At 46.1% G+C, this 15009-nt stretch overlaps 1 protein-coding gene across 1 annotated transcript in view; it reads right to left on the bottom strand.

Moving 5' to 3' along the window:
- The window catches only part of wdr45b (WD repeat domain 45B), a 28621-nt gene extending 13850 nt beyond the window's left edge, over positions 1–14771 (bottom strand). Inside the window, exons 1-6 of the mRNA XM_079851240.1 lie at positions 14365–14771; positions 13250–13324; positions 5735–5836; positions 5430–5517; positions 4549–4643; positions 4276–4466 (exon numbers count right to left, since the gene is read on the bottom strand). Of these exons, the coding sequence (XP_079707366.1) occupies positions 4276–4466; positions 4549–4643; positions 5430–5517; positions 5735–5836; positions 13250–13324; positions 14365–14431 (618 nt within the window). The 5' untranslated portion in view covers positions 14432–14771. The remainder of the gene's footprint in view (positions 1–4275; positions 4467–4548; positions 4644–5429; positions 5518–5734; positions 5837–13249; positions 13325–14364) is intronic.
- Between the last annotated feature and the right edge of the window lie 238 nt (positions 14772–15009).

The raw sequence follows: 15009 nt of genomic DNA, 5'->3' as shown, positions 1-15009 counted from the left end.
AACCCAGTGCTGTGGGAAACACACTCCAGCGTGGCTCGTGTGTGTGTGTGTGTGTGTGTGTGTGTGTGTGTGTGTGTGTGTGTGTGAGACGTGACCCCAGTGTAAACCCAGCGCTGTGGGAAACACACTCCAGCGCGGCTCGTGTGTGTGTGTGTGTGTGTGTGTGTGTGTGTGTGTGTGTGTGTGTCGTGACCCCAGTGTAAACCCAGCGCTGTGGGAAACACACTCCAGCGCGGCTCGTGTGTGTGTGTGTGTGTGTGTGTGTGTGTGTGTGTCGTGACCCCAGTGTAAACCCAGCGCTGTGGGAAACACACTCCAGTGCGGCTCGTGTGTGTGTGTGTGTGTGTGTCGTGACCCCAGTGTAAACCCAGCGCTGTGGGAAACACACTCCAGCGCGGCTCGTGTGTGTGTGTGTGTGTGTGTGTGTGTGTGTGTGTGTGTGTGTGTGTGTGTGTGTGTGTCGTGACCCCAGTGTAAACCCAGCGCTGTGGGAAACACACTCCAGTGCGGCTCGTGTGTGTGTGTGTGTGTGTGTCGTGACCCCAGTGTAAACCCAGCGCTGTGGGAAACACACTCCAACGCGGCTCGTGTGTGTGTGTGTGTGTGTGTGTGTGTGTGTGTGTGTGTGTGTGTGTCGTGACCCCAGTGTAAACCCAGCGCTGTGGGAAACACACTCCAGCGCGGCTCGTGTGTGTGTGTGTGTGTGTGTGTGTGTGTGTGTGTGTCGTGACCCCAGTGTAAACCCAGCGCTGTGGGAAACACACTCCAGCGCGGCTCGTGTGTGTGTGTGTGTGTGTGTGTGTGTGTGACGTGACCCCAGTGTAAACCCAGCGCTGTGGGAAACACACTCCAGCGCGGCTCGTGTGTGTGTGTGTGTGTGTGTGTGTGTGTGTGTGTGTCGTGACCCCAGTGTAAACCCAGCGCTGTGGGAAACACACTCCAGCGTGGCTCGTGTGTGTGTGTGTGTGTGTGTGTGTGTGTGTGTGACGTGACCCCAGTGTAAACCCAGCGCTGTGGGAAACACACTCCAGCGCGGCTCGTGTGTGTGTGTGTGTGTGTGTGTGTGTGTGTGTGACGTGACCCCAGTGTAAACCCAGCGCTGTGGGAAACACACTCCAGCGTGGCTCGTGTGTGTGTGTGTGTGTGTGTGTGTGTGTGTGTGTGTGTCGTGACCCCAGTGTAAACCCAGCGCTGTGGGAAACACACTCCAGCGCGGCTCGTGTGTGTGTGTGTGTGTGTGTGTGTGTGTGTGTGACGTGACCCCAGTGTAAACCCAGTGCTGTGGGAAACACACTCCAGCGTGGCTCGTGTGTGTGTGTGTGTGTGTGTGTGTGTGTGTGTGTGTGTGTGTGTGTGTGTGTGTGTGTGTGTGTGAGACGTGACCCCAGTGTAAACCCAGCGCTGTGGGAAACACACTCCAGCGCGGCTCGTGTGTGTGTGTGTGTGTGTGTGTGTGTGTGTGTGTGTGTGACGTGACCCCAGTGTAAACCCAGCGCTGTGGGAAACACACTCCAGCGCGGCTCGTGTGTGTGTGCGTGTGTGTGTGTGTGTGTGTGTGTCGTGACCCCAGTGTAAACCCAGCGCTGTGGGAAACACACTCCAGTGCGGCTCGTGTGTGTGTGTGTGTGTGTGACGTGACCCCAGTGTAAACCCAGCGCTGTGGGAAACACACTCCAGCGCGGCTCGTGTGTGTGTGTGTGTGTGTGTGTGTGTGTGTGTGTGTGTGTCGTGACCCCAGTGTAAACCCAGCGCTGTGGGAAACACACTCCAGTGCGGCTCGTGTGTGTGTGTGTGTGTGTGTGTGTGTGTGTGTGTGTGTGTGTGTGTGTCGTGACCCCAGTGTAAACCCAGCGCTGTGGGAAACACACTCCAGCGCGGCTCGTGTGTGTGTGTGTGTGTGTGTGTGTGTGTGTGACGTGACCCCAGTGTAAACCCAGCGCTGTGGGAAACACACTCCAGCGCGGCTCGTGTGTGTGTGTGTGTGTGTGTGTGTGTGTGTGACGTGACCCCAGTGTAAACCCAGTGCTGTGGGAAACACACTCCAGTGCGGCTCGTGTGTGTGTGTGTGTGTGTGTGTGTGTGTGTGTGTGTGTGTGTGTGACGTGACCCCAGTGTAAACCCAGCGCTGTGGGAAACACACTCCAGTGCGGCTCGTGTGTGTGTGTGTGTGTGTGTGTGTGTGTGTGTGTGTGTGTGTGTGTGTGTCGTGACCCCAGTGTAAACCCAGCGCTGTGGGAAACACACTCCAGCGCGGCTCGTGTGTGTGTGTGTGTGTGTGTGTGTGTGTGTGTGTGTGTGTGTGTGTGTGTGTGTCGTGACCCCAGTGTAAACCCAGCGCTGTGGGAAACACACTCCAGTGCGGCTCGTGTGTGTGTGTGTGTGTGTGTGTGTGTGTGTGTGTGTGTGTGTGTGTGTGTCGTGACCCCAGTGTAAACCCAGCGCTGTGGGAAACACACTCCAGTGCGGCTCGTGTGTGTGTGTGTGTGTGTGTCGTGACCCCAGTGTAAACCCAGCGCTGTGGGAAACACACTCCAGTGCGGCTCGTGTGTGTGTGTGTGTGTGTGTGTGTGTGTGTGTGTGTGTGTGTGTGACGTGACCCCAGTGTAAACCCAGCGCTGTGGGAAACACACTCCAGTGCGGCTCGTGTGTGTGTGTGTGTGTGTGTGTGTGTGTGTGTGTGTGTGTGTGTGTGTGTCGTGACCCCAGTGTAAACCCAGCGCTGTGGGAAACACACTCCAGCGCGGCTCGTGTGTGTGTGTGTGTGTGTGTGTGTGTGTGTGTGTGTGTGTGTGTGTGTGTGTGTCGTGACCCCAGTGTAAACCCAGCGCTGTGGGAAACACACTCCAGTGCGGCTCGTGTGTGTGTGTGTGTGTGTGTGTGTGTGTGTGTGTGTGTGTGTGTGTCGTGACCCCAGTGTAAACCCAGCGCTGTGGGAAACACACTCCAGCGCGGCTCGTGTGTGTGTGTGTGTGTGTGTGTGTGTGTGTGTGTGTGTGTGTCGTGACCCCAGTGTAAACCCAGCGCTGTGGGAAACACACTCCAGCGCGGCTCGTGTGTGTGTGTGTGTGTGTGTGTGTGTGTGTGTGTGTGTGTGTGTGTGTGTGTCGTGACCCCAGTGTAAACCCAGCGCTGTGGGAAACACACTCCAGTGCGGCTCGTGTGTGTGTGTGTGTGTGTGTGTGTGTGTGTGTGTGTGTGTGTGTCGTGACCCCAGTGTAAACCCAGCGCTGTGGGAAACACACTCCAGTGCGGCTCGTGTGTGTGTGTGTGTGTGTGTCGTGACCCCAGTGTAAACCCAGCGCTGTGGGAAACACACTCCAGCGCGGCTCGTGTGTGTGTGTGTGTGTGTGTGTGTGTGTGTGTGTGTGTGTGTGTGTGTGTGTCGTGACCCCAGTGTAAACCCAGCGCTGTGGGAAACACACTCCAGCGCGGCTCGTGTGTGTGTGTGTGTGTGTGTGTGTGTGTGTGTGTGTGTGTGTGTGTGTGTGTGTGTGTCGTGACCCCAGTGTAAACCCAGCGCTGTGGGAAACACACTCCAGTGCGGCTCGTGTGTGTGTGTGTGTGTGTGTGTGTGTGTGTGTGTGTGTGTGTGTGTGTCGTGACCCCAGTGTAAACCCAGCGCTGTGGGAAACACACTCCAGCGCGGCTCGTGTGTGTGTGTGTGTGTGTGTGTGTGTGTGTGTGTGTCGTGACCCCAGTGTAAACCCAGCGCTGTGGGAAACACACTCCAGCGCGGCTCGTGTGTGTGTGTGTGTGTGTGTGTGTGTGTGTGTGCGTGTGTGTGTGTGTGACGTGACCCCAGTGTAAACCCAGCGCTGTGGGAAACACACTCCAGCGCGGCTCGTGTGTGTGTGTGTGTGTGTGTGTGTGTGTGTGTGTGTGTGTCGTGACCCCAGTGTAAACCCAGCGCTGTGGGAAACACACTCCAGCGCGGCTCGTGTGTGTGTGTGTGTGTGTGTGTGTGTGTGTGTGTGTGTGTGTGTGTGCGTGTGTGCGTGTGTGTGTGTGTGACGTGACCCCAGTGTAAACCCAGTGCTGTTGGGAAACACACTCCAGCGCGGCTCGTGTGTGTGTGTGTGTGTGTGTGTGTGTGTGTGTGTGTGTGTGTGTGTGTGACGTGACCCCAGTGTAAACCCAGCGCTGTGGGAAACACACTCCAGCGCGGCTCGTGTGTGTGTGTGTGTGTGTGTGTGTGTGTGTGTGTGTGTGTGTGTGTGTGTGTGTGTGTGTCGTGACCCCAGTGTAAACCCAGCGCAGGATCTGATGGGGACACACCTTCTCAGACGCGGTGGCGATGCGCGTGCCCTGCAGGTTTAGCGCTACGCAGCACAGCGAGCCCTCGTGCGCGGGGATGTCCAGCGGAGGCTTCTCGGTGTTGGCCAGATCCACGATCTGCACGTGTCCCGAGTGTGTGGCCGGGAACGCCAGCAGCGAGTTGTTGCTGTTTGGGCACAAGACACACAAACCTGCAGAGACGATCAGAGTGAGAACACACAGATCTTACGCTTGATTAGCATCGCTGCTAACTCTGTGAGCGCGCTGACATACCTTTGGGGTTATAGCAGGTCTCGAACACGTGCAGCTGATGAGGGTTATGAGTGAATGTGAAGACTTTAATCATGGAATCCAGGACCACCACGATTCTGAAACACCAAACAAGCAGATTCAGCTCGAAGGAGGAACTTAAAGACCATCATTAGTGTGTTCCACAGTGTTGGCTAATGTACCAGTAAAATGAATGCACTGTTTTTTATTTGTGTGTGTGATTTTGAAGCGTGTGCTGAGCTCATGGACGCGATGGATAACCATCAACAATTACTTGAGTCGCTTTAATAAGCCTCTAAAAAAACACTCTTTGAAAAATATTTTAACGCTGTGCGATAACATGTTTAAGTTTTGCTTCAGTCAAGAGTTTTTGTTATGGTATCAAAATCATGATGATTTGACTGGTTTTACTGTACAATATTTGTCCGTCAGTGTCAAAGATGCTTTAGGTGACCTGAAATTATGGCTCTAATGCTGATGTTTAATATGACGCTACAGAAGCCGAACTGCACTTGTGTTATTGGGCGGTGAATCTTCTTAAAGGGACAGTTCACCCAAAAATAAAAATTCTGTCACTTACTTGCCCTCACACTGTTCCAAACATGTATGAGATTCTTCTGTTGAGCGCAAAATAAGTTATTTTGAAGAATGTTGGTAATCAGACATCAGAGTTTAGACATTCACTTCCAGAGTAAAGTCAAAGTCAGATGTCTGATTACCAACATTCTTCAAAATAACTTGCGCTCAACAGAAAAAAGAATCTCATACAGGTTTGAAACTCATTTCCGCGGTCAGATATTTTCAGCATCAAAATCTAACAAATATTATACCAAAGAATAGGCTATTAAATGCAACTAGAAGAACTTGAGCTTGAGTTCAGATACCTGTCACGGCGAAGCTTCACAGCTTTGACCTCGGTGGAAAACTCGATCTCTATCACAGTCTTTTTCTTCAGATCATCCCAAATCATCACTAACACAAACGCAGGAAACATGCAAACATATGTTTTTACAGATCTGGGTTAGGGTTAGTGTTAATTGTGCTAAATAGATTCATAAATGTCAAATACGTTTTGAAATTACCCACTAATTCAGTAGAACATGCACTAAATGTGTGTTACCTTGTTCACAACTTTAGCAAATTATGCCATAAAGCCTCCAACCAGCGTCCATCTCAAAGAGAAATATACCTTTATTGGGAGGGTACTTTGGCTTTTTCCCGCCTCCAACAAGCGCAAGATAATTGCATCGGAAAAGCATCTCCACGTGACCGACTCCTCCCTCCAGAAACTCTGAGAACAGAGAAGCACTGAGTCCACAGCAAACTCACACTGGATCTCATAAACTCACACTGGATCTCATAAACTCACACTGGATCCCATAAACTCACACTGGAGCCCATTAACTCACACTGGAGCCCATTAACTCACACTGGAGCCCATAAACTCACACTGGATCTCATAAACTCACACTGGATCTCATAAACTCACACTGGAGCCCATAAACTCACACTGGATCTCATAAACTCACACTGGATCTCATAAACTCACACTGGAGCCCATAAACTCACACTGGATCTCATAAACTCACACTGGATCTCATAAACTCACACTGGAGCCCATAAACTCACACTGGATCTCATAAACTCACACTGGATCCCATAAACTCACACTTCACACTGGATCCCATAAACTCACACTGGATCTCATAAACTCACACAGGATCCCATAAACTCACACTGGAGCCCATTAACTCACACTGGAGCCCATTAACTCACACTGGAGCCCATTAACTCACACTGGATCTCATAAACTCACACTGGATCTCATAAACTCACACTGGAGCCCATAAACTCACACTGGATCTCATAAACTCACACTGGATCTCATAAACTCACACTGGAGCCCATAAACTCACACTGGATCTCATAAACTCACACTGGATCTCATAAACTCACACTGGAGCCCATAAACTCACACTGGATCTCATAAACTCACACTGGATCCCATAAACTCACACTTCACACTGGATCCCATAAACTCACACTGGATCTCATAAACTCACACAGGATCCCATAAACTCACACTGGAGCCCATAAACTCACACTGGAGCCCATAAACTCACACTGGAGCCATTAAACTCACACTGGAGCCATTAAACTCACACTGGATCTCATAAACTCACACTGGATCTCATAAACTCATACTGGAGCCCATAAACTCATACTGGAGCCCATAAACTCACACTGGCTCTCATAAACTCACACTGGATCTCATAAACTCACACTGGATCCCATGAACTCACACTGGATCTCATAAACTCACACTGGAGCCCATAAACTCACACTGGAGCCCATAAACTCACACTGGATCTCATAAACTCACACTGGAGCCCATAAACTCACACTGGAGCCCATAAACTCACACTGGATCTCATAAACTCACACTGGATCTCATAAACTCACACTGGATCTCATAAACTCACACTGGATCTCATAAACTCACACTTGATCTCATAAACTCACACTGGAACTCATAAACTCACACTGGATCTCATAAACTCACACTGGATCTCATAAACTCACACTGGATCTCATAAACTCACACTGGAGCCCATAAACTCACACTGGATCTCATAAACTCACACTGGAGCCCATAAACTCACACTGGAGCCCATAAACTCACACTGGAGCCCATAAACTCACACTGGATCCCATAAACTCACACTGGATCTCATAAACTCACACTGGATCTCATAAACTCACACTGGATCTCATAAACTCACACTGGAGCCCATAAACTCACACTTGATCTCATAAACTCACACTTGATCTCATAAACTCACACTGGAACTCATAAACTCACACTGGATCTCATAAACTCACACTGGATCTCATAAACTCACACTGGAACTCATAAACTCACACTTCACACTGGATCCCATAAACTCACACTGGATCTCATAAACTCACACTGGATCTCATAAACTCACACTGGAACTCATAAACTCACACTTCACACTGGATCCCATAAACTCACACTGGATCTCATAAACTCACACTGGATCTCATAAACTCACACTGGAACTCATAAACTCACACTTCACACTGGATCCCATAAACTCACACTGGATCTCATAAACTCACACTGGAACTCATAAACTCACACTTCACACTGGATCCCATAAACTCACACTGGATCTCATAAACTCACACTGGAACTCATAAACTCACACTGGAGCCCATAAACTCACACTTGATCTCATAAACTCACACTTGATCTCATAAACTCACACTGGATCTCATAAACTCACACTGGATCTCATAAACTCACACTGGAGCCCATAAACTCACACTGGATCTCATAAACTCACACTGGAGCCCATAAACTCACACTGGATCCCATAAACTCACACTGGATCTCATAAACTCACACTGGAGCCCATAAACTCACACTGGATCCCATAAACTCACACTGGATCTCATAAACTCACACTGGATCTCATAAACTCACACTGGATCTCATAAACTCACACTGGAGCCCATAAACTCACACTTGATCTCATAAACTCACACTTGATCTCATAAACTCACACTGGAACTCATAAACTCACACTGGATCTCATAAACTCACACTGGAACTCATAAACTCACACTTCACACTGGATCCCATAAACTCACACTGGATCTCATAAACTCACACTGGATCTCATAAACTCACACTGGAACTCATAAACTCACACTTCACACTGGATCCCATAAACTCACACTGGATCTCATAAACTCACACTGGAACTCATAAACTCACACTGGATCTCATAAACTCACACTGGAGCCCATAAACTCACACTGGATCCCATAAACTCACACTGGATCTCATAAACTCACACTGGAGCCCATAAACTCACACTGGATCTCATAAACTCACACTGGATCTCATAAACTCACACTTGATCTCATAAACTCACACTGGATCTCATAAACTCACACTTGATCTCATAAACTCACACTGGATCTCATAAACTCACACTGGATCTCATAAACTCACACTTGATCTCATAAACTCACACTGGATCTCATAAACTCACACTGGAGCCCATAAACTCACACTGGATCTCATAAACTCACACTGGAGCCCATAAACTCACACTGGAGCCCATAAACTCACACTGGATCTCATAAACTCACACTGGATCTCATAAACTCACACTGGATCTCATAAACTCACACTGGATCTCATAAACTCACACTGGATCTCATAAACTCACACTTGATCTCATAAACTCACACTGGAACTCATAAACTCACACTGGATCTCATAAACTCACACTGGATCTCATAAACTCACACTGGAGCCCATAAACTCACACTGGATCTCATAAACTCACACTGGAGCCCATAAACTCACACTGGAGCCCATAAACTCACACTGGAGCCCATAAACTCACACTGGAGCCCATAAACTCACACTGGATCCCATAAACTCACACTGGATCTCATAAACTCACACTGGATCTCATAAACTCACACTGGATCTCATAAACTCACACTGGAGCCCAAAAACTCACACTTGATCTCATAAACTCACACTTGATCTCATAAACTCACACTGGAACTCATAAACTCACACTGGATCCCATAAACTCACACTGGATCTCATAAACTCACACTGGATCTCATAAACTCACACTGGAACTCATAAACTCACACTTCACACTGGATCCCATAAACTCACACTGGATCTCATAAACTCACACTGGAACTCATAAACTCACACTGGATCTCATAAACTCACACTGGAGCCCATAAACTCACACTGGATCCCATAAACTCACACTGGATCTCATAAACTCACACTGGAGCCCATAAACTCACACTGGAGCCCATAAACTCACACTTGATCTCATAAACTCACACTTGATCTCATAAACTCACACTGGAACTCATAAACTCACACTGGATCTCATAAACTCACACTGGAACTCATAAACTCACACTGGATCTCATAAACTCACACTGGAGCCCATAAACTCACACTGGAGCCATTAAACTCACACTGGATCTCATAAACTCACACTGGATCTCATAAACTCACACTGGATCCCATAAACTCACACTGGATCTCATAAACTCACACTGGAGCCCATAAACTCACACTGGATCTCATAAACTCACACTGGATCTCATAAACTCACACTTGATCTCATAAACTCACACTGGATCTCATAAACTCACACTGGAGCCCATAAACTCACACTGGATCTCATAAACTCACACTGGAGCCCATAAACTCACACTGGAGCCCATAAACTCACACTGGATCTCATAAACTCACACTGGATCTCATAAACTCACACTTGATCTCATAAACTCACACTTGATCTCATAAACTCACACTGGATCTCATAAACTCACACTTGATCTCATAAACTCACACTGGATCTCATAAACTCACACTTGATCTCATAAACTCACACTGGAGCCCATAAACTCACACTGGATCTCATAAACTCACACTGGAGCCCATAAACTCACACTGGAGCCCATAAACTCACACTGGATCTCATAAACTCACACTGGATCTCATAAACTCACACTGGATCTCATAAACTCACACTGGATCTCATAAACTCACACTGGATCTCATAAACTCACACTGGATCTCATAAACTCACACTGGAACTCATAAACTCACACTGGATCTCATAAACTCACACTGGATCTCATAAACTCACACTGGATCCCATAAACTCACACTGGATCTCATAAACTCACACTGGAGCCCATAAACTCACACTGGAGCCCATAAACTCACACTGGATCTCATAAACTCACACTGGATCCCATAAACTCACACTGGATCTCATAAACTCACACTGGATCCCATTAACTCACACTTGATCTCATAAACTCACACTGGAGCCCATAAACTCACACTGGATCTCATAAACTCACACTGGAGCCCATAAACTCACACTGGAGCCCATAAACTCACACTGGATCTCATAAACTCACACTTGATCTCATAAACTCACACTGGAGCCCATAAACTCACACTGGATCTCATAAACTCACACTGGAGCCCATAAACTCACACTGGAGCCCATAAACTCACACTGAATCTCATAAACTCACACTGGATCTCATAAACTCACACTGGATCTCATAAACTCACACTGGATCTCATAAACTCACACTTGATCTCATAAACTCACACTGGAACTCATAAACTCACACTGGATCTCATAAACTCACACTGGATCTCATAAACTCACACTGGAACTCATAAACTCACACTGGATCTCATAAACTCACACTGGATCTCATAAACTCACACTGGATCCCATAAACTCACACTGGATCTCATAAACTCACACTGGAGCCCATAAACTCACACTGGATCTCATAAACTCACACTGGATCTCATAAACTCACACTGGATCCCATAAACTCACACTGGATCTCATAAACTCACACTGGAGCCCATAAACTCACACTGGAGCCCATAAACTCACACTGGATCTCATAAACTCACACTGGATCTCATAAACTCACACTTGATCTCATAAACTCACACTGGATCTCATAAACTCACACTGGAGCCCATAAACTCACACTTGATCTCATAAACTCACACTGGATCTCATAAACTCACACTGGAGCCCATAAACTCACACTGGATCTCATAAACTCACCCTGGATCTCATAAACTCACACTGGATCTCATAAACTCACACTGGAGCCCATAAACTCACACTGGATCTCATAAACTCACACTGGATCTCATAAACTCACACTGGATCTCATAAACTCACACTGGAGCCCATAAACTCACACTTGATCTCATAAACTCACACTGGAGCCCATAAACTCACACTGGAGCCCATAAACTCACACTGGATCTCATAAACTCACACTGGATCCCATAAACTCACACTGGATCTCATAAACTCACACTGGATCCCATTAACTCACACTTGATCTCATAAACTCACACTGGAGCCCATAAACTCACACTGGATCTCATAAACTCACACTGGAGCCCATAAACTCACACTGGAGCCCATAAACTCACACTGGATCTCATAAACTCACACTTGATCTCATAAACTCACACTGGAGCCCATAAACTCACACTGGATCTCATAAACTCACACTGGATCTCATAAACTCACACTGGATCCCATTAACTCACACTGGAGCCCATAAACTCACACTGGATCTCATAAACTCACACTGGATCCCATTAACTCACACTTGATCTCATAAACTCACACTGGAGCCCATAAACTCACACTGGATCTCATAAACTCACACTGGAGCCCATAAACTCACACTGGAGCCCATAAACTCACACTGGATCTCATAAACTCACACTTGATCTCATAAACTCACACTGGAGCCCATAAACTCACACTGGAGCCCATAAACTCACACTGGAGCCCATAAACTCACACTGGATCTCATAAACTCACACTGGATCTCATAAACTCACACTGGATCTCATAAACTCACACTGGATCTCATAAACTCACACTGGATCTCATAAACTCACACTTGATCTCATAAACTCACACTGGAACTCATAAACTCACACTGGATCTCATAAACTCACACTGGATCTCATAAACTCACACTGGAGCCCATAAACTCACACTGGATCTCATAAACTCACACTGGATCTCATAAACTCACACTGGATCCCATAAACTCACACTGGATCTCATAAACTCACACTGGAGCCCATAAACTCACACTGGAGCCCATAAACTCACACTGGATCTCATAAACTCACACTGGATCTCATAAACTCACACTTGATCTCATAAACTCACACTGGATCTCATAAACTCACACTGGAGCCCATAAACTCACACTGGATCTCATAAACTCACACTGGATCTCATAAACTCACACTGGAGCCCATAAACTCACACTGGATCTCATAAACTCACACTGGATCTCATAAACTCACACTGGATCTCATAAACTCACACTGGAGCCCATAAACTCACACTGGATCTCATAAACTCACACTGGATCTCATAAACTCACACTGGATCTCATAAACTCACACTGGAGCCCATAAACTCACACTGGAGCCCATAAACTCACACTTGATCTCATAAACTCACACTGGATCTCATAAACTCACACTTGATCTCATAAACTCACACTGGAGCCCATAAACTCACACTTGATCTCATAAACTCACACTTGATCTCATAAACTCACACTGGAACTCATAAACTCACACTGGATCTCATAAACTCACACTGGAGCCCATAAACTCACACTTGATCTCATGTATGTATGTATGTGTGTGTGTGTGTGTGTGTGTGTGTGTGTGTGTGTGTGTGTGTGTGTGTGTGTGTGTGTGTGTGTGTGTGTGTGTGTGTGTGTGTGTGTGTGTGTGTGTGTGTGTGTGTGTGTGTGTGTGTGTGTGTGACGCTGAGAATGACGGATCTCCACTAGGTGTGTCTGTATCTACTCTGGGAAATTATTCCTGAGTCATCATGCCTTCTTCTGACGATGGACTAAACACACTAATGCATATTTTCCCTCAGCTGTATGTATGCATTAATATGAAGCAAGATTTAAAAATCACATAAGCAAAAATATGAAGTAGTTACTAACTTCCACATATTGCCGTCTGATCTGAAGTGTTTCTCTCCTGTATCTCGTGAGTGAACATCTGCAGACTCACCTTGTTTCTCTTTTTCTTTGAGCGGGTCTGTGTTATAAACCCTGAATCCATTCTCCATTCCACACGCAAAACATCCTGGAGGGAAAACAGACATTTCAGTATCAGATAATCAAGCCTGTATGTCTCTGTGTGGCTTCAGAACCAAGTTTATTTATGAGAATCCACTTATCTTCATCTGCCTGGGAAGCGATTACTGAGTGAAGTACAACTAAGAGATTGATGGATATTTAGGCCTGGTTTCACAGACAGGGCTTAGATTAAGCCAGGATTCAACCTTAGCTCAATTAGGCAGCTTTTATAATCGTGCAAATAGAAAAAAAAAACATTACTGGTGTGAATCCTGAGACAAAACAGTGGCAGTGACATATTTTAAGTTATGTTTTTAGTTAAAACAGCTCAAACATGTATTAGGACTAGATTAAACATTGAGATCTAAAGCTTCAGAAGAGCTTCATTACACCCAGTTATGATTATTAGCAGTAAATGTCACTGTGACAGAGAGAAACCTGCATAAATCCGTATGTTAAACCCGTTAATGTCTTCATCCTCACTGGCTATAATACAATTATTTGAGCCCATATTGTGGTATAGTTATTAACACATCGCATAACGCACGTAATAGGATTTAGATAGACTTTAAAACACTTCACATTGTAGTGTGTTGTTTAGGTTTATTGAAATCCAATTGCTCAGATTCACACTAAAGCTAGCGCTATTATAGTTAGCCGCTACATCAATGGTCAGTGTTTATTTACTTGATAAGTAAACTTTTGGTCACTTTTTTACAATGTTACAGTTGATACTCTTATATAGCTACAATTGTTGGTCAATTAAAAAACCCAACATAAAACGCTGACAGCAGCCCTAAAAGGAAAACACTCATGTGATTTTGTGGCTAATCAGCTGTTCGTTAGCTTAGTAACAGTCATGTTCATCAAGTTTAACCCATTTTACAAGTAGACACTTGGACTGGCAACAACAAACAAAATGAAAACACGGATGTGTTTTAATGCATACAGTAAATAACAGTTATCTTGCCTCTGATTCATAACGGGAACGGTAACGTAAGTATCAGAGTGATGTTAGCTTGCGTTAGCTAATAGTAAACATCTTACCGTGATCCTGGTTAAATCCAGCATAAAGTAATCCATTACCGTGAGGATTTGATGGTAATAAATTCATAGTGCTTGATGTTATTTGTCTAATCAAAATGAAAAGACTGTAACCCTAACTAGAGGACGGCATTCCTAGAGCTGTAGGCTAATGCTAATGCTACACAGCACAGTTTAACATCATGACTGTCTGTCAGGAAATAAAGTGCCGACTGTCTGCCTGCCTGTCTGTCTGCCGGACTTTTGCCAATCGCTATTGTTAGTTTATAATAGATATTTACTGTGCTACAAGAAACACGCGATTTTGCTAAAGTTTTATATATACGGGAGCGTAACTGATATTGTAGGCGACAATAATATACCAAGTGAAGAAGAAAAAGCGGAAGCGCCTCCGTGAATCAGTGTTTAAATATGAAACTGTTCCATGCTGATACTGTCACTGCCCCAGTGGCCTAATGGATAAGGCACTGGCCTCCTAAGCCAGGGATTGTGGGTTCGAGTCCCATCTGGGGTGACTGCTTTTGCTGTTCCGCTTCTGCTCTTATATTTACACCACTGCGCATTCACCCAGTCCGTCTAACTCTGGAGAGTTTAGATTAATATTACAAAGATGGGTCGATTTTGGATCAATGTGTTCCCAATGGCTAC

The sequence above is a fragment of the Squalius cephalus genome (assembly GCF_949319135.1).
Source record: "Squalius cephalus genome assembly, chromosome: 19".
In the NCBI taxonomy this organism is placed as follows: domain Eukaryota; kingdom Metazoa; phylum Chordata; class Actinopteri; order Cypriniformes; family Leuciscidae; genus Squalius; species Squalius cephalus.
The sequence above is the reverse complement of the archived record's forward strand: the minus strand, read 5'-3'. Positions and strand labels throughout refer to the sequence as shown.